The sequence below is a fragment of the Crinia signifera genome, chromosome 7 (assembly GCF_055691185.1).
Source record: "Crinia signifera chromosome 7, ASM5569118v1, whole genome shotgun sequence".
NCBI lineage: Eukaryota > Metazoa > Chordata > Amphibia > Anura > Myobatrachidae > Crinia > Crinia signifera.
Window position 1 is genome coordinate 47028148 of NC_139223.1, and position 24330 is coordinate 47052477.

A 24330-nucleotide genomic window follows, 5' to 3' on the forward strand; every position below is an offset into this window, starting at 1 on the left:
TAACCAAACCCCCATATCTCGCTGCCTAATCCTAACCCACCACCCTTCTAAGTGCTTAAACCCCCCATGGCTAACTCTAAGGCCCCCTATAGTACCTAAACTTCATCCGCTACTACTCCCCACCTGCTTGCGATTGCTATGCCGGGAGTCAGGATTCTGGTGCCAATAACCTTTTAGACGTCAGCATTCCGGCAATGGCCTCCTGGCCGTAGTTGTGATGCCAATGCTAGTATTGTGACTGATGGCATCCCATCCAAAAGAGAGGAACCCCCCCCCCCCCTTATAAATCCTGCAATTGCCCCTGAAAGGTGCCCATACACGGTACAATTATTGTATGCAATTTGGACTAGATCGCATTGCGTACGTTTTGCAATGCAATCTAGTACAAAAAGTATGTGCAGCACATACATTTTGAGCTGTGCGATGGGATGTGCAGGGGAGCGCTCGTCTCATCGCACTAGGCAATTGTAACTTGTATAGGCACCTTAAGTCTCTACAGCTCACTGAGCAGCTTCACTTCCTAAGTTATCCTGGCAAAAGAAGCCCCTCTATAACTTAGCTCTAGTTTTAGGAGGACAGTTACAAATGACCTGCAATAGGGATTTCATGGGCTACAATGCTAGAAGCTTCCATCTCTACTAGCTAAACCACTAATGGCTCATGTGGAGCCCGCCCCAGGTCAGTGATATTCATGCTCTCACACAATCCTCTACCATGGGTGAAACATCCGTCTTGTCAACTATTGACTCTATTAATACTATAAGGAGTCTAGTTACTAAGTTGTGGAGATAGATAAAAGGGTATGTTTAGCCTCGGAGAGAGATAAAGTAGACAGATTATGGGCCAGATGTATCACGCTTCAAAAAGTGATTAAATGAAGAATAATAATAATAACCACCCACTCTGCTCCTAACTGTCATTGCCGAACCCTGTGTGCAGAGAGAGTTAGTTTTGGGTAAGTTATTTTGTTTCTGTGCAGGGTAAATACTGACTGCATTATTTTTACACTGCAATATAGATATCAATTTGAAGTATAAACCCCACCCAAATCTAACTCTCTCAGCACATGTTACATCTGCCCCACCTGCAGTGCACATAGTTTTTTCCTTTAAAAAAGGAGTTTGCTTTTACGAGTGAACCAGAATCATATCAGGCTCCTTGGCTGAAATGTAATAGGATGAGAGATTAAGAAAGGGAGAGATTTGGTAAGAAATCTCCAGTTTTTTCAAAGCTGCAATCATTTACACTGCAAAACCAGTTTGATTTTGCACAGCTGAGGCCCTTTAAACCATGGTGCTGTTCATTAATGCTCTAAATTCCCACACTGCCTACAGAGTGATTATAGTAATCCATTGAGTACATAATGTATTGCATTATAGTGGAAGATACAGACGTTCTTGATAACGATAGCGACACCGAAAAGTTGAACTGAACTCTGTTCTCTGAGTCTTTGTAGATGTCCCATGAGTGCCGCCCTAAGGGGTATTGTTCTTCATTTGGACTGCACTGACACACAGATGCATCCTGTATTAGGGACCACCCACTGGCCATATTGATGGAAGGGTTATGAAAGCCAGTTTTAAATGATGCTGAATGAAGCCTGTGGTAGTGGAATGGTTAATCAATATTCTGCCAATGGCAGATCTTAAAGAACCAACACACCAGTCTGTTATGCACTCACAATAACATGTGTACATGTCTTATTTATTCTGTCCAGACGCTTCATTTCAGCTGCTTTGAGATCAGAGTAGACAGACACAATAAGCCCAGTTATCTTCTATTATTCTTTTAAAGCGGCCTTCAGCTTCTCAATGGTGAGAACATGTTCATGGTTACCTTGGTCAGTGAACCCTAGATTGTCCTCTCTGGCTGTGTTGTTACATCCTTAATACGAGCAGAGAAAGGATGGATGGGAGGGGCATAACTATAGGTAACCATGTGACCTGATGCAGCCCAGAGTTAATTTCTAATTGGCTCACATTAAGAGTCCAGTGGTTGACCAGGGATAGGTCACCGGTGGCACAGCATGGTTGTCCTGTCCATTTTCCATATCAACCATTTCTTCTGGATCTCGTACTTCACCTGAGAGGGGAAGAATTATCAGTAATGTTAGTGCAGCTGTAGAGCCTATATCACTCTATATTACAAATTTGCTATTGCTATATATAAATTGTGGCAGAGTCAGCATTCACCCACATGAAAGTAATGTGGAAGATCCAGACCAGGTTTTGGGAGCAGTAGCAGAATCCCAGGTTTGTAATCAGCAGCAAATGGGATTTCCTGATATAAGGGTTTCCAGGGCAGAGTCACATTGCTCTTGATGGTGGAATATCTGCCCAAGTGACAGGCTGGCAGTGTGTGGGTTATTGAATGGACCATTGGAGCCTTTCAAGAGTCTGCTATGCTTAGAGTGCCTGTATGCTACTGCCTGTAATAGCGACTGCATATGGATTTAATCTGCTATGCTGTAACATGCTGTTCAAAATAAACAACAAAGTCTTCATCTGAGTTCCCCGTGTTTGTGATTCTTGTCACAATTGGTGGAGAAAACGAGCAAACTAGAAATTAGCAACCAAATTGTTTTCCAGATACCTTAACAAGGTTCTTATTGCCAAAGCTGAAGTCAGTGTGTTGGAGTAGGTAGAAATTAAAGATATTAAACCGGACAATAAAAATAAATAAGATGATTTTGAAGCACCAACAGAGAAATTAATTTCTCTGTTGTGCAAAGACTATTAGAAGAAGGACCACATAAAGGGTGCAGAGATCTTGGGGCTAGATGCTCTAAGCTTCAAAAGTGATAAAATAGAGAGTGATAAACAGCCAGCCTGGGGTATCAAACCAGCCCCTGTGGGGATTCAGCTCACTGGGGTGCTGCTGTCTGTCTTCTGACCGGCGGCATCCTAACTGCCGGTCTCGCGTATGTATTCCGTGGCAACAACCTGAAAACTCACCTCTTTATTTGCGAAACAGTACAGCACTGCAACTAGAAGTCCCTGTAAGAGAGACAGTAAAAGGAGTCAATGACGTCTATTGTACAGAATACTTTATATGATCCCGGCCACGTACACACTGTCAATCAGTGCGCCTTATCATATTGCCAATAACAGTGGCTGCCTCTTACCACCTGGAAATTTTAAGCACGGCTGCTATGGTGGCTGTGTGTGTCCAAGCCATGATTAATAGGTCCAGCTATCGCACATGCAAAGGACTCAAAAACCATGTTACCCTGTTGTTTTCAGAAATGGCTCCAGCTGATGGCGTGTACTATCATCTTGTTCTTTATTATGTGTTACTACAGGTTTGAGGAAGACAACTGTCTGGACCCACACATGGGCAATAACACTCGTAACAAAATCATGTCTGCAATTAGGAAAAAAGAAACTGTTAGCCAGTGCTGGTCTCACCTGGAAGGAGCTGAAAAAGAGGTTGAAGAAGACCTTCATGTAGCGCAGAATTCCTGATGTCTGCTCGTCTGTGGCGAAGATGAACACAACCTCATGGATGCCAAAAAGTGGGATCAGTGTCAGTGTGGCTTTCGCCAGCCTATGAGAGGACAGAGAGATATTATCATATGTTACATTAGCTGTGTCTCACTACATTGTTACCATTTGACTTAAAGGGATACATTTACTAAGATGTGTATTCTACTTCATATATGATGTTGCTATGGGCAACCAATCAGATCCTGTCCACTATTTTCTAGAGGGTGTTAAATAAATAAGAAGTAGATTCTGATTGGTTGCCCATAGCAACATCACATGTGGAGTAGAATACACATCTTAGTAAATTTCCCCTAAAGCGGCACACAGCCTTTTCCGAATGGGCGTGGAACATGGGGTCCCCAAAAGTTTGGCAGAAATGGTCGACACGCAAGGTTTTTTTGTGTCGATTTGTAGATTTAAGTATATGGATGCCCAATTAGTGTTCAGCACACCCTCGCATTGCTTGCTTGCTTGCACCCAGTAAAGTACAACTTTATTCTCATACATGCATACTGTATATACATGCACACAATCACACACACAAACACATACATGCATATTTAGCTTGCCACACTCTCCACAGCAGGCCCGTCCACTTCTTCAGTCTGCATCTCCACTCATCAGTTACTGGGACTTCCCTCACCCAATCAGGGCTGAGGTCAGCTATGATTGGATGTAGCCATCTCCATGTAGACGGCTACATCCAATCAGGTGGGGAAATCCCCTGGAGGTCAGCCCTGACTGGGTGAGGGAACTGATTTCCTTCACTATAGCGGAGATGCCAATTGCAGAACCGGTTGGACCTACAGGGGAGCGTGTGGCAAGGTAAGTATGTATGGGTGTGTGTTTGTGTGTATGTATGAGAATACAGTTGTACGTTACTGGGTGTCTGTGTTTTTATTTTCGCATTGGTCATGCAGTGGGACTACAAATCCAAGTGGGCCCTTTAATGCCCCGCATTCTGGGACTTGTGGTTCTCCAAGTCTCTACAGGCAGGGGAGGCTTCCTGGGACTTGTCGTTCCACTGCACAACCAATGTGTGTATGTTTTTTTGCATAAATAAATCAGCCGGCACCCACAGACCAGGATGCGAGGGACAGCCCTGGGCTTCAGCATAACTCTAACCTTAATGGTAAGTAACTCTAACTCTATGCCTAATGCTAATCTTAATGGTAACCCTAACCCTTAATGATATCCCTAAGCCTAATGTAAATGCCAACGAGGCAGCCATCAGGGGGGAGGGACTGCTGGGACTGACAGAAAGCATGTAACTCTGGCAAAAAAGCATACAATTGCCCCTGGGCAACGAGAATGTACTCCTCCCTGGGCAACAAGCATATAATACCCCCTGGCAATGAGCATGTAACCCCGTGGGAAGGAGAATGTAACCACCTGGCAATGCGCAAGAAACCCCTGCCAACAAGCATGTAACTCCTCAAATATGTAGGTAAGCGGCATGTATGTGGCATAATGTGTAATAGGTATTATGGTGTGTGGTATAATATGTAATAGGCATTACAGTGTATGGTATAATGTGTCATGGACATTACTGTGTGCATAATCCTGGCACAGTGATTCTAAGGGGCTCTACCTGGTGCAGTGTACCTAAGGAGCTATAGCTGGTGCAATGTGGCTTTACTGTGTGGTGTAATGTGAATAATGGACACTACTGTGGGGTGTAATGTGAATTGGTACTATTATGTGGCCATGAATCTATGCCCTATATTTTCAACGCGAGCCTTCAGCGATCACTGAACCTATTTTTACTGTGTGTGTGTGTGTGTGTGTGTTGGGGGGGGGGGGGGGGGGCACCAATTCCTTTTCTGTCACAGGGAACCAAAATGTCTAGTTATGGTACTGCTGCTGTGCACATAATGTAGAGGCACTACTACAGTACTTAGCATTTTTACAACTCTTTTTAAAGTATGGGAGGGCACAAATTTATAGTTTGCAGGGGGGGCACCGAACACCCTAGCACCGGCTCTGAACATATATACTGTATACTGTACACCTGAGACAGAACACAAGCAGTTTAGGAGAATGTAGTATTCATACGGTCTATACTGGAAGAGGTGATGCCTTAGGACGCAGCCTGCATGGCAGGACCTGTCACACAGAGATAGCACCATTATCACAAATGGGTATTAATGGCACATGTAACTCATAAGAGGGTGGGAAGGAAGAGATCATTTCCTCCATTGACAGACAAGTAATCAGAATGCACCTGTTGTTTCAATGGCAGAATGACCTTGAGGAGTTATGGTCTTCGTTGTGAATACTTATTACATGGCCAAAGACAGGCACTCCATGTACCTGCGAAAATCCAATCACCAGGGTGCAACACACAGAAGATATGCAGCAGAGGAAGGATTGGCTGTCTTTGCATGGATGGCTCACACATGCGCACAGGGGATTGGCACTAAATCCCGGCGCGCAAAATCCCGACTCCGGAATCCCGACCGCCGAAATCCCGACGAGGGGGGGGACGTGTATCACCCTCCCCTTGCGGGCTCGCTGCGCTGCCTTGCTACACTCGGCACACTAATTTATTCTCCCTCTATGGGTGTCGTAGACACCCATAGAGGGAGAAAGTGAGGGGATTTTTGCTGTCGGGATTTCGGCGGTCGGGATTCCGCCGTTGGGATTTTGAACGCCGGGATTCTAACTGCATCCCGCGCACAGCGTACCTTGCGCATGTGCGGCCGTCCAATTACAAATTTGCAGCCCTGCGTTCATATCTGAATGGGGCCCAATGTAACTTGTCTATATTAAGGCAGAACCCACGTGCCACAGTTGTGTGTTTATTACATTGGGGACCCCACACACACACACACATATACACACACACACACACCTCCTTATTGCCTCCTGCCTCTTCTCGGCTTGCCCCATTTGTTTCAGAGCAGCAGGTCACACACTGTTCCCTTATGGCATTAGATATGTTATATGATAAGCTGCTGTTAGTGTCTTGTGACTCCTTATCCTTCTGTATGATTGTTGCACTACGGCGATTATACGCATGTGCAGGGCCGCTGTGCGAATACCTTCAGCGACTATCACAGTCACCAAGCCGTTCGAATGGGTAAGGGAGGGAGGGGACGCCTGTGGTCTTTCCATCTTATGCTGTATCTGTATATTTTTTATTGTATTTTGTTGAATTGAATAAAACGGTATTTCACCATTGGAGGCCTATTTCCATTCTCTCCTGCATGGTAACCGGTTTACAAAGGGACAGATGAATGCGATGTGGAGTTGACTCCTCTCCCATTTGAGCTCAAAGTGGACAACAATAGAGGGTACGGTTCCCCACTCAGGGTTTTTCCTTCTATAAGAACTGATAAAAATCGGGTATCACCCTATGTATTTTCTCTCTTACTTTTTCATGTACATTGAGAATAAGAAGTATATGATATAGAACGGAATTGAGAGCGAGGAGCGCCTTGAGAAACTGTCAGTATCTTTTTTCTTGTATCAATTTGTCCATATGTGGTGACATATTAACTGTACAGTGTGAGGCAGCACCTAGCGCATTAACTTACTCCTAAACACAAATATAGGGGAGGGAGGAGAACAGGCAGATGCCGGAGCAGGCATTTGGCTGGGCGGCATTAAACCACTCACTAAGCAGCTAACGGCCACTGCTTAGCGAGCGGTATTGAATCAGGCCCTATGTCTTTTCCTATCAAAAAACTTCTGTGGTACAGTACATTTGATTTCATCGCTTACTAGGACTGATTCCATTAATCCAAACACTAGACTGGTTGAGACTTTTTACCATTGTCATCCAGTGAAATACATTGTATAGGTATGAAGGGTAGCACATGCAGGCATAGGGGGTGGTGGCACATGCAAGCGTGAGGGGTGGTAGCACATGCAGGTGTAGGTGGCACATGCAGGCGTAGGTGATTGAAGCTCATGTAGGTGGTCTCACCTTAGCTTGTAGTCAGCGTAACCTTTTTGATTGGCTCTCAGCTTGGACAATATCATTTTCAAGATCCTCATGAAGATGAGAAGGTTAATCTGATGATGACACAGAGAGACAGGGATAAGGGACGTAGATGGATGTACTGGATAATATAATGACTGAGAATACAATAGGAATGTAACTGGTGCTGAGCATCGGGAGCCAAGTGCATTACTGGGAGTTGACCCATGAGACTTTGCACAAGAGGTCAGAGGCTGAGAAGCTTGTGCTGAGCTCTGATTGATGGAGCTCATCACATACTTCTTAGGCCCATGGAGACAGCAGCAGCGTCCTCATCATGGCAGGGTTTTAATTAGAACTGAGCGCTGAGCCAGTGAGGTCTCCTACAGAGTAATGTACAGAGGGACAAACACAGGCTTCTCATGTGGTATATATATTCCAGGATGATCAAAGAAAGGCTAAGACAGCACAGATCGTCCATCAAAAAAAGCTTCACCACCAATTAAGAGACACTGGATCTCAAACAACTCCCTGTGGCCAGACATTTTCTGGAGAAACGCCCTAACATTATACAACTTAAATGTCATCTCAATGACCACATACCCCCACACAGACGGGGTGGGGATAGTGACAAACTTTTGCTCCAACGGGAACTACAAGTTACCGTCTCAATACCGTGACCCCTTACGGTCTCAATGAAGACTTCAAAATGGGTTGCTTTATCTGAACCCACCTCACGCACAGTGCCTGAGTGTACTCCCTTTTTTTGGCTAACTGATACACCTAACCCTTCCCCCATAATGCATGTATTGTACTATTAGCCTTAATGGGCTATTTTACAAACAATTAAAACACATATGTTTAAAGCCCATCATACTGTATATTATTTTGATGTAAACAGGCCAGACAGCTTATCTGCTGTCCTGAATTGTAATTGCATCATTTTTTAATTGCACCTCAGACACATTGGGGGTTATTCTAGTTCACTCTTTCTGACAAAATCCTTCTTAGATGGACAAAACCATGAGCACTGCAGGTGGGGCAGATGTTACTTGTGCAGATTTAGATTTGGGTGGGGTTTCACTTTAAAGTGAGCTCTATATTGCAGTATAAAAATAAAGCAGTCAGTATTTACCCTGCACAGAAACAAAATAACTCATCCAAATCTAATTCTCTCTGCACATGTTACATCTGCCCCACCTGCAGTGCACATGGCAGTGGTGTAGCTACGTTTTGGGCGCCCCCCCGCCATCGCCGCCCCGCCGAGCACCCCAACCCTGCCGCCCATGCAAACCCCCCCTGAATCCCCCACAGCCTTACCTATCGCGCTGGTCCCGGCGGCTCCGTTCTTCTGCTGAGGACCACCAGAAAATGGCCGCCCCATACAGCAGACAGTTTCAGAGAACTGTGTGCTATATGGGGGCGGCCATTTTGTGGTGGTCCTCAGCAGAAGAATGGAGCCGCCGGGACCAGCGCGATAGGTAAGTCTGCGGGGGATTGAGGGGGGGGTTTAACTATAGCACCGCAGCCCCCGGCGCCCCCACATGCACAGCGCCCCCCCCCCCCCGCGGTGGCGGGGGCTGCGGTGCTATAGTTACGCCCCTGGCACATGGTTTTGTCCATCTAAGAAGGAATTTGTCAGAAAGAATGAACTAGAATAAAGCCCATAGTATTATGCTGGATGACACCTCCGTGTGTCAGCCCGTACACACTTTGTTATTTGACCTTGCTGGATACTTGATTATGCATTTATTTTGTTGATTGACAGTGGTTATGTACAAGCACCGCCGTGTGCTCTATGCAAAACCTCCGTGTGTTGCTGCCAAATCCATAATGATCGTCAGCTCGTCTGGTTAAGTGACAGTGTCTATATACAAGCACCGCCGTGTGCTTTATGCAACACCTCCGTGTGTTGCTGCCTAAATCTACACTGATCGGCAGACGCTGTATAAGTATACTTTATTTATCCAACTGTCATACCCCTTTTGTGAACATTTCTGGTTTTGCCTTCTTCAAAATCACTGAGCCTTTAGCAAGGTGTTATAAAGCTAGACACCGCCGAGTGTCCAATATTTGTTTTAAGCTTTGAGCCCAGTCTTATGATAAGATACTGTGTATACTTTGCATATATACTTTGTTGCCTGCAGTTACAATTGATTGCTACATTCCACAGTAGCTTATTGACCTGACTGTCCACACCAGGAGATCAGGTAAACATACAACCTCTTTTTTAGGTGCCTCTACTCAGTTAGCCCGCTAATATATATAATATATATGATATCACTTGTTGCACAGTTCACATCATTAAGGTAGTCCGATCAGCCCCCACACTAAGACAGCTCTCTATCCGCACAGCCCCGTACTCCGGCATACCCGCTCTCTTAAAACATCAAGCGGCATTTAGCATATCACAACAGGCATCACGGGGATCCCCCTAATGACGCGCCCCAGGCCAGCCCAATGTTATCTAGCAACATGACGCATTCAGCACCGTTAGTGGTGCTGAGTGACAGCGCAATTTGAAACTCAAGGTGGGACTGGCGCCTTTTTCTATGTTAAATACTGCTTATTTTGCTATCTTGCTGTACCCCTGTAGAAAACTGGTTGGATTACAGTTGAAACAGCCTGTCGGGTCTGTTTGATGTTCTATAAGATGTTTGCCATGTTGTAAATACTCTTCAATACATTTATCTTCTTTCTACTTAAAACGAGTGCTGTCTGTCTTCTTCCCTACTGCAAGGTTAGGTAAGTGCTACTTCTATTATTCTACTATTCGCAATGCTTCAGGCACGGTGGCTCGCTTCGCTCGCCACAGCTTTAATAACCCCCTCCACGCCCTAGTGGATGGTAGGGGATGAAATACCGCCTGTCGGCACATGTCGACTCAAAAAACAGTGAAAAACCCATGTCGACCTTATGACCAGTCGACCTTCTTCATGTCGACCTTCCTCATGTCGACCTTTATGCAAATTCGACCTTAAGTCATGTCGACCTTGGCCCATGTCGACCTTAAGTCAGGTCGACCTTCCTGCCAGTCGACCTAGTGGGGTCGACCTAATGACTGTAGACCTAAGTTCATTCTAATAGATGACCGCTTTCCGTATATGGCATACAATGGCATACAATGAGATGAGATTAGATGAGATACGATTTTAAATTGTATAAGCACACGTATGGGTGCTTTCAATGTTAATTGGCCCCCTCTAAGATTTTTAATTGTATAAGCACACGTATGGGTGCTTTCAATGTTAATTGGCCCCCCTATAAGATTTTTAATTGTATAAGCACCCTAATGGGTGCTTACAATGTTAAATGCACCCCCACTATCAACGCCAACCGGAAGTGTGGCGAGTGCAGCGAGCCAGCAGGCCCCCCGAAGGCTTAATCCGCCCCTGGGGTTACCGATGGTTACTGACGGGAGTCGCATATTGAGATTGCATGAATATCCAAAAGTCTCAGCTGCTTCACTCCTGCATCCACTACCAAATAGTTTTGTATCCAGGAATCCATTCTTATCACTGGCTCTCAAAGTGGTCATGTGATGATGTCAATGTATGATTAAGCCCTGGTCACATCACTGAGCATCCCCATGAGTTACTCATGAAACAATGAGAAGAGAAAATCAGCATCACTAATCACATTGCCCTGCCCCCCCCCCCCCACACACACACTCACATCTCTTGTAATACAGGTATGAAGAACATACAAGTGGAGTGTCCCATGCCTCACGCATCGTAAAAAGACCTGTCTGTAAGTAAGTCAGATAATTTGATTTCCTGATAGACACAAGCAAGGTAAGATATAAGTAGTCATGGAAATGATATTCTGTGCGGAACAAATGAAAAGCCAGCAGCTCCTATTTAAGAACAAACCAACAATCAGCGTTCATTCGTTTTGTTAAGTTAGATCAGCAGTTCCCAACCCTTTTTCTCTCCCGTACCCCTTGATTATGCTTTTCATTTGTAAGTACCCCCTCCTCTCAATTACAAATATCCACAGTACAGAGCGGAGTGGAAGTGAGCAGCAAGCACGTCCTTATATTAAGGCATCAGGTCCCCCTGTGTCTGGCCGCAGGCCGTGTACCGTCTCCGGGGTTCCCAATAACGCCTGTAGGATTAATGCTGCTGCTTCCTCCACCCGTGTCAGCATGGGGCAGATGATCGCTGATGTCTGATGGCAGTGCGGGTAGCTCCCGGTGGATTGCCGGTCAGGCAAAAGCACGAGGAGACGCTGGTGATGCTGCAGACAGAACCGGAAGTGATGCAATGTGGTTCATCTCCATGGCAATGGGAGACTTCTTCCACCATTAGAAATATTATTTTCTAGTACTCTCAACTGGTCTACAGAGTACACCCAGTGGTACTAGTACCACAGGTTGGGAACCACTGAGTTAGAACATTTATCAAGAAATAAAAGAATGATCGCAGTTGTCACATCTTAGGTATGATAGATAAATCCAGCCAGGGCCTGATTATAGGTTCCACCCTAGGCTAATACAGAAGAGCCCTACCTCAGTGATGCTGGCATTCCCATCAGGCAGTGCTGCTCCCACAGTTCTTGTGGGAGATCTCACAAGACCTTGCTTGACCCAACTCCAGCAGCACCAGGAAGCGCTCCTATTCCAGTGCAATCTATTGTGCTGGCACTGCCCCCCCCCCCCCCCCCAAAGCCCAACGCTCCAGGCTGCAGCCTAATAAGCCTATTGAGGGGTTGGTCACCTCCATTTGGTTGGGGTGCCTCAGCCAGCTCCTGACGCAGATACATTGGCCTCAGTAGATTAGATCGGTTGACATTCTGGGTAACTAGGATTCTCTGATGTCTGATGGTCTGTCCGATGCTCCCGATCCTCAGAAGATGACACCTGCATTATTTACATTCCTTCTCAGAAACGCTGCTTCTGTAGAAACAGCACCAATCACTCCTGCATTCACCTCTGAATGAGGCTCATTTAGTCCATGGCACAACCAGCTGAAATGATCCTGGTACAAGGATGCCCAGTAACTGCACTGCCACAGGGGGGACATAGATGGCACAGACAGACCCATCAGTGCAGAGATCTGCATCTATCTCTGAGTTCTTCATCCATGAATATACATATTACTTTAGATTCAGAGAAGTAAAATCTCGTCTTCTATTTAACAAACCGCAATGTGTAACAGGATGTGTGAGAGTGTTGTCAGCTCACCACTGAGGCCAGCAAGATGGGAATCCGGATTATCCACCAGTAGGCCATGTTGTCATTCAGAGCCCAGCACCTGAAACAGAGATTGGGAAAGAGAACAACTTAGCTTAAAGCAATGCCAGAAATTACTGATGGCTGATAGGAGGTAAAAGGGGAAGTCTGACACAGGGCCGGTTCTAAACTGTGCACTAGTGCAGCGGCTGTTGGGCATGGTGGTATTGTTGGGTGAGGTGTATATGTCTGTGTGTGTGTGAGTGTGCGCGCACGGGGAGACAGTCAGGAATGGTCATTATAATGCGGTATCCTCTATCTTCATCACTGCAAGTAGTCACTCACTCTTTGTTTTCATTCAGATACTTTAGTATCATCCAGGGAACCACAAACAAAACCGGAGTCCCTGTAAGAGAGATAGAGGGAGTCTTGGGTGATGTCCATAATTACTATATCTGCCCTGCTTCCTCCCATAACGTCCAACATCACCCACTTCACCCAGTGTACAGTGGTCTCATCCCATCCTTTCTATGAATTTCTCATTTAGTGACTTTCTAGATACTGTCTGGGATGGAAAGAGGGATGGGAATAATTACCCGGGCCCAGGTCTGATGGAGGGGACCAGCGGGGGCCCTGGTCCACCACCCATGACCTGGAAGCAGGAGCAGGAGAGCTCTTCTCCTCAACTCAGCACATGCTGTTGTGTACTAGGCTGCAGTGTGGCTAGAAAAGGAGTGCTTAAGGTGCTGCTTTTTCTGTATATTATTTCAAGAGTGTGTGGCGATGCCTTCTGTGAATAGGCCACACCCCCAATACATAGCTGGGCCCGGCCTCCCTACTGTCCCGGATACTGTATATAGTTTTCAAGTAACTCTAGTTATTCCAGTTAGGAAATGAGAAGGTAGAACATGAGCAGTGGTCATAGTTACAGGTAGTCCTCCCAAGTGGTCAGGCTGCAGGGGATGCAAAGTTCCTGCCGTTATGATGTCAATGAATGACTATAAATGATTACACTCCCTTAGGGTTAATTAAGTAATGCTTCTATAAATTAAAATAGGTGATGTTTCCCATAGCAACCAATCAGACTCTATCTATTATTTCTCTATTGCATCCTAGAAAATGATAGAATCTGATTAGCTCTACGGCAACATTTTTAGAAGCTTTAGTAAATATATGTCTTATTATCTGTTAGACACAATTATGACAAGTGTTCTTGACAATATGGTCTTCATTTAAAAAAAATGTAAAGTGTAATCTGGTGGAATCTCCTACTCAGAGAAGGCAGGGTGGGTGGCCAATTCCGTGATCCGGATTGGTGAGATCCTGGGATTTGGCCCCAAGACTGTGCATGTGCAGTTTAATGCCAGCCAGCGTCTGAGCACCAGTGGTCAGAGGTCATGGTGCCTAGGCCGCCGCACCCACCTCGCTCCCTTCCCGGGGCATTTTTTTTCTTATTAGGGAAGCCAATCCTGGAACCCCCGGGATTGAGCAATTTTCAATCCTGAATCCTGGAATTGAAAAAAATGCGCTGGGACTGTCTTCCCTAAGTGCATGTACCGGGCCAGTGTGATCAGCTAGGTGTGTCTGATAAACACACAAGCTGATCATTGTGTAAAAACAATAATAATAAAAAGTAAGTTTAAATTTATATAGCGGACTTTCTCCAACAGGGCTCAAGGTGCTTGAGTCCTGTTGGACTTACTTACCTTACTTACTGTACCTACCGTGGGTCCGGAGATCGGTTCTCCGGTGAGGGCTGGTGGTCATCGGGGTTCTGCACTGTACCTGTGACCCCCAATGCAGTAAAGTGACGTTACAAAGCTCACTTTACAGCACCGGAGGTCACAGAAGCAGAAAGCCCCAAAACCAGTTTTCTGACCACCAGCATTCTCACCTAAAGTCATCTACTGTATATACTGTATGTATCTCATTCTAAGTGCAAAATTCAGGTATACAGGGGCACTGATGGGGGAGAGGAGTGGGTATGAATTACTCGCTCCCTGTGCTTATTGTAGGAGTCTGAGGGGGCTAAGGGCGAGATGTACTAAGCTTGAAAAGTGATAAAAACGAGAGTGATGAACCACCAACCAATCAGCTCCTACCTGTTATTTTTCAAACACAGCCTGTGACATGGCAGGTAAGAGCCGATTGGCTGTTGGTTTATCACTCTCCTTTTTATCACTTTTCAAACTAAGTACATCTGGCCTTATGTCTTACCGATCCGCAATAGCCGCTTCTTTTCTCAGTCCAGCACACACTGCTTTGTGCTAAGCTGTGGAGGGTCCCTTTTCCTGCCCCTGGCTAAGGAGCCCATGGCCTTATGATCTCATCCCCCCACCCTTAATTATTTTCTATTTAATTTCTCTGTTCTACAGGGTCAGTATTATCCAAGTCACTCACCCCATCCGAGATACAGGTATATAGTGTAATTGTTCTTCTCAGAAAACACTGCACCAATAAGAAGCTTGTACAGGTAGACCGCCTCCACCACGAACCAGTAATGATTGGCCAGGATGCAGTATTGCATAATAACCTGCGCAATGCGGCATCCAATTGCAGCCTGTGGTGAAAAGATTATATTAGTACTTATTGCCACGGCATTATTTGTATATTCTGGACCTCATTTATGAAACATATTGGGTCCAAATTAGGGGGAGAAGTGGATCAATGCTATAAAGAGTGGGGGAGTTCTCTAAAGCAGCAACCAATCAGCCTCTCATTTTCAAGAATGTACTTGATAAATGCAACCTCGCAGTTGAATGGTTGATATGAGTCACGCCTCCACATGTCAAATCTTTAGAAGGCTTGAAACATTTGGGGCGGTATTCAGTTGTTTTTCACCAGCATTGCAGCTCGCTATTCCTGGGGGTGGTGAGCTGAAATGCGCAAATGCGTAGCTAAACCTGACCATATGAGCACAATATGCGCAAAAAGAATAGTTCAATGAATATCGCCCTACGGTCTCCGGTCATTTTAGATGGGAGATCGAGCGTGAAGTAACAATTGAATACCACCCTTAGAATCAGAAGCAAGTCCAAATTTCAATGCGGACAAAGTTTGTCCACATTTGTAATACAGGCAAGACACATCCTGCTTGTTGCATGCAATGCCCACATGTTTCAGCCTCAGGCACAGCATTCAGCTGGTCTATCCTTGATAAGCCCATCCCTAGATTCCTCTTATAGACGATAGACAAGCTGAACACGGTGTCTCCTGCTGTAGCCAGCATATTTATATTACATACAACATTACATGTATGTTTATATGTGTTACCACCACCACCACCACCACCAAATGCAGCCCATGGGCAGCACCAGCTAATGGCAAGAAACTACACCCATCTTTTTTATTTAGCCAATGCAAAATACTCTACTGAAACTTCCACTGATTTTCCCATGCAGTTTGGCAAAAATTTGACTCCATGCTGGTACCAGGCCATTTTTCATCATGATGTCACACTGTAGCACTGCTCAGACCGTCCATTGTCATTAGACACCCTATATTGGACCCTTAGAAAGTTAGAGAATTACAGTATTGCAATTCTACAGTGGAATTTCATGTCTAGCGGTCATTAAAAGGGTATACAGTCATTAATGTCAACATGCAATGGGTCGATAACTGAAGGTCGACTAGCCTTAGGTCGACACCTGAAATAGATTGACATTGGTAAGGTCGACAGGGTCGGACAGTCGACACAAGAATTAGGTCAACAATGGGAAGGTTGACAGTCAAAAGAATGAATTGTTCATGGTTTTTTTGGAGCCGACATGTGCCGACAGGCATTATTTCATATCCTACCATGCACTACAGTGTGGTGGGAGAATAAAATAGTACCAGGCAGCATGTGCCCAAAGCATGGGGAGGGCAGCCAGCGATGGGAGGGGATGCAGTACACTTAGACGGTGTCCATGTTGACTGTGTCGACATTCAGAGCAAATAATTAAAAAACTGATGTTGAACTTTTGCCTGTTGTCCTTCCCATAGTCAACCTAATGCTTGTGTTGACCCTTCCGACCCTGTCAACCTTACCCATGTCAATCTATATCAGGTGTCGACCTAAGTTCTGTTGACCTTCAGTGGTCGATCCAATGAATGTTGACCTAAATTAAAATTTCATGCAATTATTAGATAAGTTATATAATCCATTGGCTGATTGGGTAACACTTGTTCCTCCCGCAGGAAAGACATACAAGTTCTGTATAGCTGCAGAAAATCTTACAATTTTGGGAAGGAAAATACCATAACCCTGACCTCATTACTAATGAGAATCTCCCAATCTGAGACCTCAATGGTCTGCATGCCCCATCTCTTCTCCAGCAAGATATCCTTAGTGATTACAGATACTCCACGGAGAGCGAAGGAGAGGAACAGGTTGGCATGGATGTAATTCCTGGTGCAACGCAGCTTCCTGGGGGAAAAAAGGAGACGAGTGGGGTGTAAAACACTGAGCAGCAGAACAGTGCTAGTTCTGGTACATGAAGGGGGGTATCGAAAATCTGATCATGCACTGTCAGATCAGGGATTTGTTTTGGGATAAGGCCACTGGGCAGTAGGGATGGCCATTGACATGTTCATGGCCGATGTCGAATACTTTTGCCATCGATGGGGGAGTACCAGATGGTTTCCCTCCATCGATGGAATAGCAAAACGATGTTTCGCTCTTTTTTTCCAAAGTGCTGGGACACTGAGCATAGATCCGCCCCCCCAACACCCGCGAAGCCCCGCCCCCGTGTTTTGATTGGCCCACAGGCCAATCAATCAAACACAATGGATGACCATCGATATGTAAAAATATCGATGGTCATCCATTGCATAGTTAAGCACTATCGATGGCCAGTTGCTGAATTGCCATCAATTTCAACCATCGATGGCAATGGCAACGATGGCCATACCTACTGGGCAGGTCTGGTCAAAACTGGAGTGAATGAATAGGTGAAAGAGTTACTCTTCTCCACAATCAGCCGTACCTTTTTGGGTATGGAACAGGAAGGTCGGAAGGTTTGTTAGGCTGAGGAGAATGTATGAAACCACAATAGCAATAGCAATAGACACGATGAATAAGAAATAGAAGTCTAGACTAACTCGGCACTGCGGACATGGGGGAAGAACCATTTTATGATGAGTGATTGCAAATGGTTGTACACCCCTGTGTGCACAGCTGCAAACACTTTCACAGCAGTATATGGGGATGCGGGAGACCTTGCTGAGGTGGCATTTACCTGCTCAATTAACAATGTCTGAATCAGGCCCCATGTGTGAAAATGGTTTTGTTGTCTGTCTCCTGTCAGTGGTTCCCACAAGGGGGAATACGTTTGTCAGAGACTCGTAAGCAGCTACAGCAAATCATAGTGATTACAGCAAATCACTGTCCTTGTAAAGAAACTCCTTAGTGGAATCCGTGGTAGAACATGAAGAATCCGGGAGACTAGGAGTACAGTGCAGGGCAGCATGGGATTTATGACTGAAACGGGAGCCTCCTGCAGGGTGCAGGAGGGTAGGCAACTATGGTATAGTCAACAGCATAAGAGGTCGGTGCAGTAAGCAGTGTAAGAGTGATCAGTCAGGGGTAACTAGTGTTGACCTGTTGGTTAATGGTTAAATGCAACAAGCTGTCTCTTAACTGTTATTGTGTATGACTCATCAACCACAAAAAAACATCACATGCCTAAGTAAATATTAATCACAAACTTAAATGCCAGACTTTGCAGCAGGTGCATGTTGTTTATTTGGATCTATAAAAAGGTCTACATGTGCCAAAGTAAGTCATTGAGTTACTGGAGCATCAAAGTACTGTTTGGCTGTACAGTACTTAGCCTAGTAGAGATTGATACCGTATCTTATTGACTGTTGTTTATAGTCTAAAACCTGAATTTTGTTAATTAAAAAAAAAAATCTGCTCTGGCTTGGACTAACCTCATTACTTACATCTGCTATGCTCCTCCCAACCTGTAGGCAGCTGTCAATAACTAGCAGTGTGAAAGCTTTCTCAAGGGCAGAGTACTTACCTGCACATGGTGAGGATCATCAGGGATGATAAGAGTGCTATCAATGACACGGAATACCCCACAGTGTACAAAGCTCTGAAGCTAAGCAACAAGTCCCTTGTCTGCACCTGAGAACACATAGACAAAAAGCTTTACTTATCATTCTCATTCTTATTAGCTTGCAATTAAAATCATGCAGTCACATGATGTGATGCAGAGGGACAGAGAACACTGCATTCTGGGGACTTTCATGTTAACACACAGCAGTACTAGACAACCTGCATTGCTGCACAGACAAATTGCTTCATTTAGTACCACCCACTATCCGAAGAGCTGCAAATTTACAAGAATGGGGGTGGGTCTCAATGACAGCAAATATTCCCCCATCCTCCAGAAATGCAGCAGAGAGTCTCTTTCCTGGGAAGAGTTACCAACCTCACATGCTTATCATTTATCACCACTGTTGCTATAAGTGATCACATATGGTGGGAGGTATCATATTTAATTAATTACATATGGGGCAACGGACAGCACAGTTCGCTCAGCATACATCGTGGTACACATGTGATGCACCCGCAATATGTGCTGCCTATGCTTTTAGGCAAAACCCTGAGATCTAAGTAGGATAGACAGTGCAAGCACTGTATATCTCTACCGGAAATGGGACACGCGGGACTGCGCATCACCATCGCTATAGGGTGTACACACGGAGCAATCCATGCTCCATTTCCAAGCAATCTAGTCAGAGCCGGATTAAGCCTTCGGGGGGCCTGGGCACTTTAGACAAGGGGGCCCCCTCCCACTTGTCATTACTGGCCACAAACTGCACGGGAGAATATTACACTGTCTAAACACAGAGTAAAGGCAGTATCAACCTGGTCAATGGGGAACTGCAGGGGGGGGAGGATTAATATAAACACACACACACACATATATATATATATATATATTACCACATGAACAGCCTGTGTTTGTCCCTCTGTACCTTACTCTGTAGGAGCCCTGAAAGCTCAGCGGTGCCTCTGATTAAAAACCCACCCATGACAAGGCCGCTGCTGCTGTCCTCCATGGGCCTGAGAAGCATATCATGAGCTCCACCAAGCAGAGCTCAGCCTCTGACCTCTTGTGCAAAGTCTCATGGGACTTAATCAACTCCCAGCAATGCATTGCACACTTGTGCAGTCAGTGTGCCTTAGCTCCCGATGCTCAGCACCATTAATCATTGTCACATTGGCAGATATGTGAATCTGCAGCACTACCCCACTCCCATGCACAAACCCATCCCCCCCTCCCCCCCACACCTTTAATCCGGCCCTGGATCTAGTCAGATTGCTTAGAAATGGCGCTTAAATGTTTATCTTTACTTGGATGAAACAAAATACTGATCTTTCCTGTGACTTAATAGGCGTAAACTGCAGTTACATTGTGATGAATTGTTGACTATATAGATCAGCATCACTTCTGCAGGGACATTGCAACACTACAGCTATACACTACACTGTGAATGCGCGGACATTGCAACACTACAGCTACAGTATACACTACACTGTGAATGCGGGGACATTGCAACACTACAGCTATACAATTCACTGTGAATTCTGGGACATTGCAACACTACGGCAATACACTACACTGTGAATGCGGGGACATTGTAACACTGCAGCTATACACTACACTGAATTCTGGGACATTGCAACACTACGGCAATAAACTACATTGTGAATGCAGGGACATTGCAACACTACGGCAATACACTACACTGTGAATGCGGGGACATTGCAACACTACGGCAATACACTACACTGTGAATGCGGGGACATTGCAACACTACGGCAATACACTACACCAGTGGTTCCCAAACTTTTTTGAATCACAGCACCCCAAAGCATCAGAAATGTTTTTGCGGCACCCATAGGCTAAAACAGTAGTTCCCAAACCTGGTCCTCAAGTACCCCCAACAGTGCACATTTTCCATGTCTCTACAAAGAATTACAAGTGAAATAATTAGCTTCACCTGTGGATTTTAAAATGTGCCTGAATAATCTGTGCACATGCTGAGTGACCTGGAAAACGTGTACTGTTGGGGGTACTTGAGGACCAGGGTTGGGAACCACTGGGCTAAAGGGTTCTTTAGCCTAAGAAATATTAAGTTAAATATATTGTGTTTATATCTGACATTGCAACACTACGGGTGCCGGACAGGGTCCCGACAGTCGGGATCCCGACAGTCATTAACCCAACGTTGGGATCCCGACTGTTAAAACACAGATGGCCGGGTTCCCGACGGCCATCGGCTATTCTCCCTCGTGGGGGTCCACGACCCCCATAGAGGGAGAATAGAATAGGTGGCGAGCGCAGCGAGGCACCGTGCCCGCAGCGTGCCCACAAGGGGATTTGTTGCTCTGGCCACGCTGACTGAGTCCGGCCAGTCGGGATCCCGACGTCGGGCTAATGACTGTCGGGATCCCGACTGTCGGAACCGCATACCACACCCCAACACTACAGCTATACACTACACCAGTGGTTCCCAAACTTTTTTGAATCATGGCACCCCAAAGCATCAGAAATGTTTTTGCGGCACCCTTAGGCTAAAGGGTTCTCATTGAGAAAATCAGAAACAAATATTAAGTTAAATAAATTGTGTTTATATCTCATCCTTAGGATCAGTTATATGGCAATGGACAGGATTCACTTCTGTTTGTCCCTAACTTGACTATTAGAGTATATTGTACATAAATAACTTGAATTGGTCCTGGACCATCAACCCAGGGCACCCCGGAAAGTCCCCCAAGGCACCCCAGGGTGCCATGGCGCACAGTTTGGAAACCACTACACTACACTATGAATGCAGGGATCATTGCAACACTACAGCTATACACTACACTGTGAATGCGGGGACATTGCAACACTATGGCAATACACTACACTGTGAATGTGTTACTTTTGACAGTGGGTTCCACAAACACATCAGTCTGAAATAAAATCTCAGGGTACTTGTGTAGTTTCACGGCGCCAGTTCTACGCTCGCCACAAACTATGTTAAAAAAAGTAACTTAACTCCATGCAAACATGGATAGTTCATACCTCCACTATCCATGTTGGCATGGAGTTCATTTTAAATAGCGTGGCAAGCGTAGCGAGCCACCGAGCCCGCAGCGTGGGCGAGCGAAGTGAGCCCCGCAAGGGGACTCAGACGCACGGCGCTGTGAAACTACACAAGTACCAATCTCAGAACTGCAAACTCACATCTTTTTTTTTAGTTTAATATTTTGCAGGCTTAAATTACACTAATAAAAGTTATATTTTAATGTCTTGAGGTGCACCACAAAAACAACATTTATTTTCCACTACTCATGTTTATGACACAAAGTTCTCCCAGCATCCTGCTCTGGGCAGGTAGGGGGGTTGTCACACACACTCAGGCACACTTAAGGCACCCATACACTGGGCCGATTTAGTCCGATTTCGGCCAATTCCGATGGATCGGGCCGTGAAATCAGCCCAAATTGGTTGTATGTATGCGCACTGGACCTGCACCCTGTGGTTGCACCGGCAGGACATAAGATGATTTGCAATCGGACCCATCAGTGGCACGTCGCGGGTGCTGAAAAGCACCCGCGATGTGTCGGGTCCAATCTGTAGGTGTGTGCCATTGGTGAAGCACCGCTGGCACACAATTATGTGGAGCGGTGGGGTGTTGGCAGCAGGGAGCTGGTAGCTGCATTGGCCACCGCCGCTCAGACCTCGCTGCCCGTACCCCGCTGCTGCTGCAGCAGCTCCCCGGGAGATATTACATGCAATAAATCGCATGCGATTTGTTGCATGTAAAAATTGCACAACAAGTGCCAAATCGTAAGCGAGCCTCCATAGGACAAATCGGCCCAGTGTATGGGGCCGATTTGCCTTTACACTCACACACCTCACATACTCACCCTGCTGTAGAAAACCCTGTGCTCTATGCTGGATGATAAAGACACTGCTTTGAAAGGTGTGTGATTACTGACTGATAAAGCTAATTGGAAACTTCCAATTGCTTAATTAGTCCTTGGGCGGATTCTAGAGCAAGTCCAGGTGATTCTTCCTAAGCTTCACAGAGGTTTCACGGAATTCCCCATTGTCTCTTATTGCTGGGGATGCCGCACTTTTTTTTAAAGGGGCAATCATTTGCAAGGCATGGTTTTGCCTGGTAAATGATCGCCCCATTAAAAAAAAACATGTCGACCTTCTGGTCGACAATACGATCCACACCCGCACTGATCACATGGAGTCATCAAATAATATGGTACTGAAAATATGTCCATACCGTACCGACCGTAACATGAGTTGCCCATAGCAACCAATCAGATTAAAGCTTTGAACAGTCATATTGATGCCATGCTAATGAAAGCAAGCCTCTCAGTGGCTGTTGCGTGCTACAAGAGTCCAGTACTATGGGCATCATAAAAATAAAGGCGTTACCTCATTGCTGGTCACCTCCATCTCATCTTCACACTGTGACGAGTTCATCCAAGGGTGTGTCCCGTTGATCATCTCCCAGTGACCGTCCAGCCCACAGCGCCGTGATACCAGTCCATGTTTTACTGCCAAGACAAACACTAATTACCAAATGGGCATAACCTGATGTCATGGAACAGTGTGCACCCCAGAGCAATGAGCTGACATACAATAATACATTTCTATGGTAAGGACTCAGGGCCTGAATTTGACTGGTAATGAATTTCACAGCTGCAGGGAAGCGTCTGTGCAATACTGTACGAATGATCCGTGACCAAATGACGTGAATTGTTGACCCACCCCGCTGTGCAATGCCTGAAAATACCGGCATTGCAATGTTTGGGGCATGTCCGCAATGATGCGGTCGCACTGGCCATGCCCCAAACACACTACTTCCCCCATAAGCTCCGCCCCATCATGCCCCTTTTCCATTGCACCAGCTGGCTACCCTGTAGGCGAGTATGGTCTGCGTAAGCTGAAGTCGTCATAACTGGCTTCAGGGGGACTGTGCCCCCATAACAGACAATGGCGCGCGCCACAGCTGCAAAATGGATCCCGTTCGTGCTTCCCAATTCCGAAATATGAAATATGTGCATAAACCATTGGGTTTGTATGCAAATCTGAATCAGGCGCTGCTATGTCAGCAGCAATTTTGCTGGATTGCAGTCCACTGATCACTTACTATAATAAGAAATAAGCTAAATTACTATTAATAAAAACTATAGGCTATGGCTAACCTTGCTGTGCAAGACAAGGTTCATAATAAAATACTCTTTAGAAAAAATATTGATTGACTCTAAGTGACTGAAATGAATTAAAAATGAATCTGGCCACTAGGTGTCACTGTTGGATTAGCGCCCCTGTATCCATACCATCCTGAGCTTTGATTGTATGGATTCTTTAGTGCGTGGGGAATTGGGGCTCGCCTGGGGAGTGAAAATAATAATAATTTGATTTATATAGTGCTCTTTATCGAATAGGATTAATGGTGTCACTCCACACCTCTGGCAAACTCTTACCCTATGCCCAGAGCTGGCTACCATTAGAGCTTTGGACAGCTGTCTAGGGCACCAGGATCTACCTATCACAAAATGAAGGGTGTATATGTGGGAGACATCCTTGTTGTACCTAATAGGGCTGGAAAGTGGGTATTATCGCTATCTGCGGTGTCAGGAATCACCCAGTTTGTGCCCAGCATAGTACCGGATCTGCATGGGATGCGGTCATTCGGTCTACAGCATTATGGTAGACAGTCATTAGGTCGACACC

The 24330-nt window shown here is 45.6% G+C and overlaps 1 protein-coding gene across 3 annotated transcripts in view; it reads right to left on the reverse strand.

Annotated features, from left to right (window-relative positions):
- Positions 1 to 280: 280 nt before the first annotated feature.
- LOC146020119 (glucagon receptor-like) overlaps positions 281 to 24330 on the reverse strand; it is a 96299-nt gene continuing 72249 nt past the window's right edge. For 2 of the 3 annotated variants that reach the window (XM_083152965.1, XM_083152967.1), the window contains exons 6-15: positions 23026 to 23147; positions 18589 to 18695; positions 16835 to 16991; positions 14984 to 15143; positions 12929 to 12989; positions 12596 to 12665; positions 7417 to 7505; positions 3408 to 3546; positions 2955 to 2996; positions 281 to 2082 (exon numbers count right to left, since the gene is read on the reverse strand). In XM_083152965.1, the coding sequence (XP_083009091.1) occupies positions 2011 to 2082; positions 2955 to 2996; positions 3408 to 3546; positions 7417 to 7505; positions 12596 to 12665; positions 12929 to 12989; positions 14984 to 15143; positions 16835 to 16991; positions 18589 to 18695; positions 23026 to 23147 (1019 nt within the window). In that variant the 3' untranslated portion in view covers positions 281 to 2010. The remainder of the gene's footprint in view (positions 2083 to 2954; positions 2997 to 3407; positions 3547 to 7416; positions 7506 to 12595; positions 12666 to 12928; positions 12990 to 14983; positions 15144 to 16834; positions 16992 to 18588; positions 18696 to 23025; positions 23148 to 24330) is intronic. The other variant, XM_083152966.1, reaches the window with a different exon arrangement.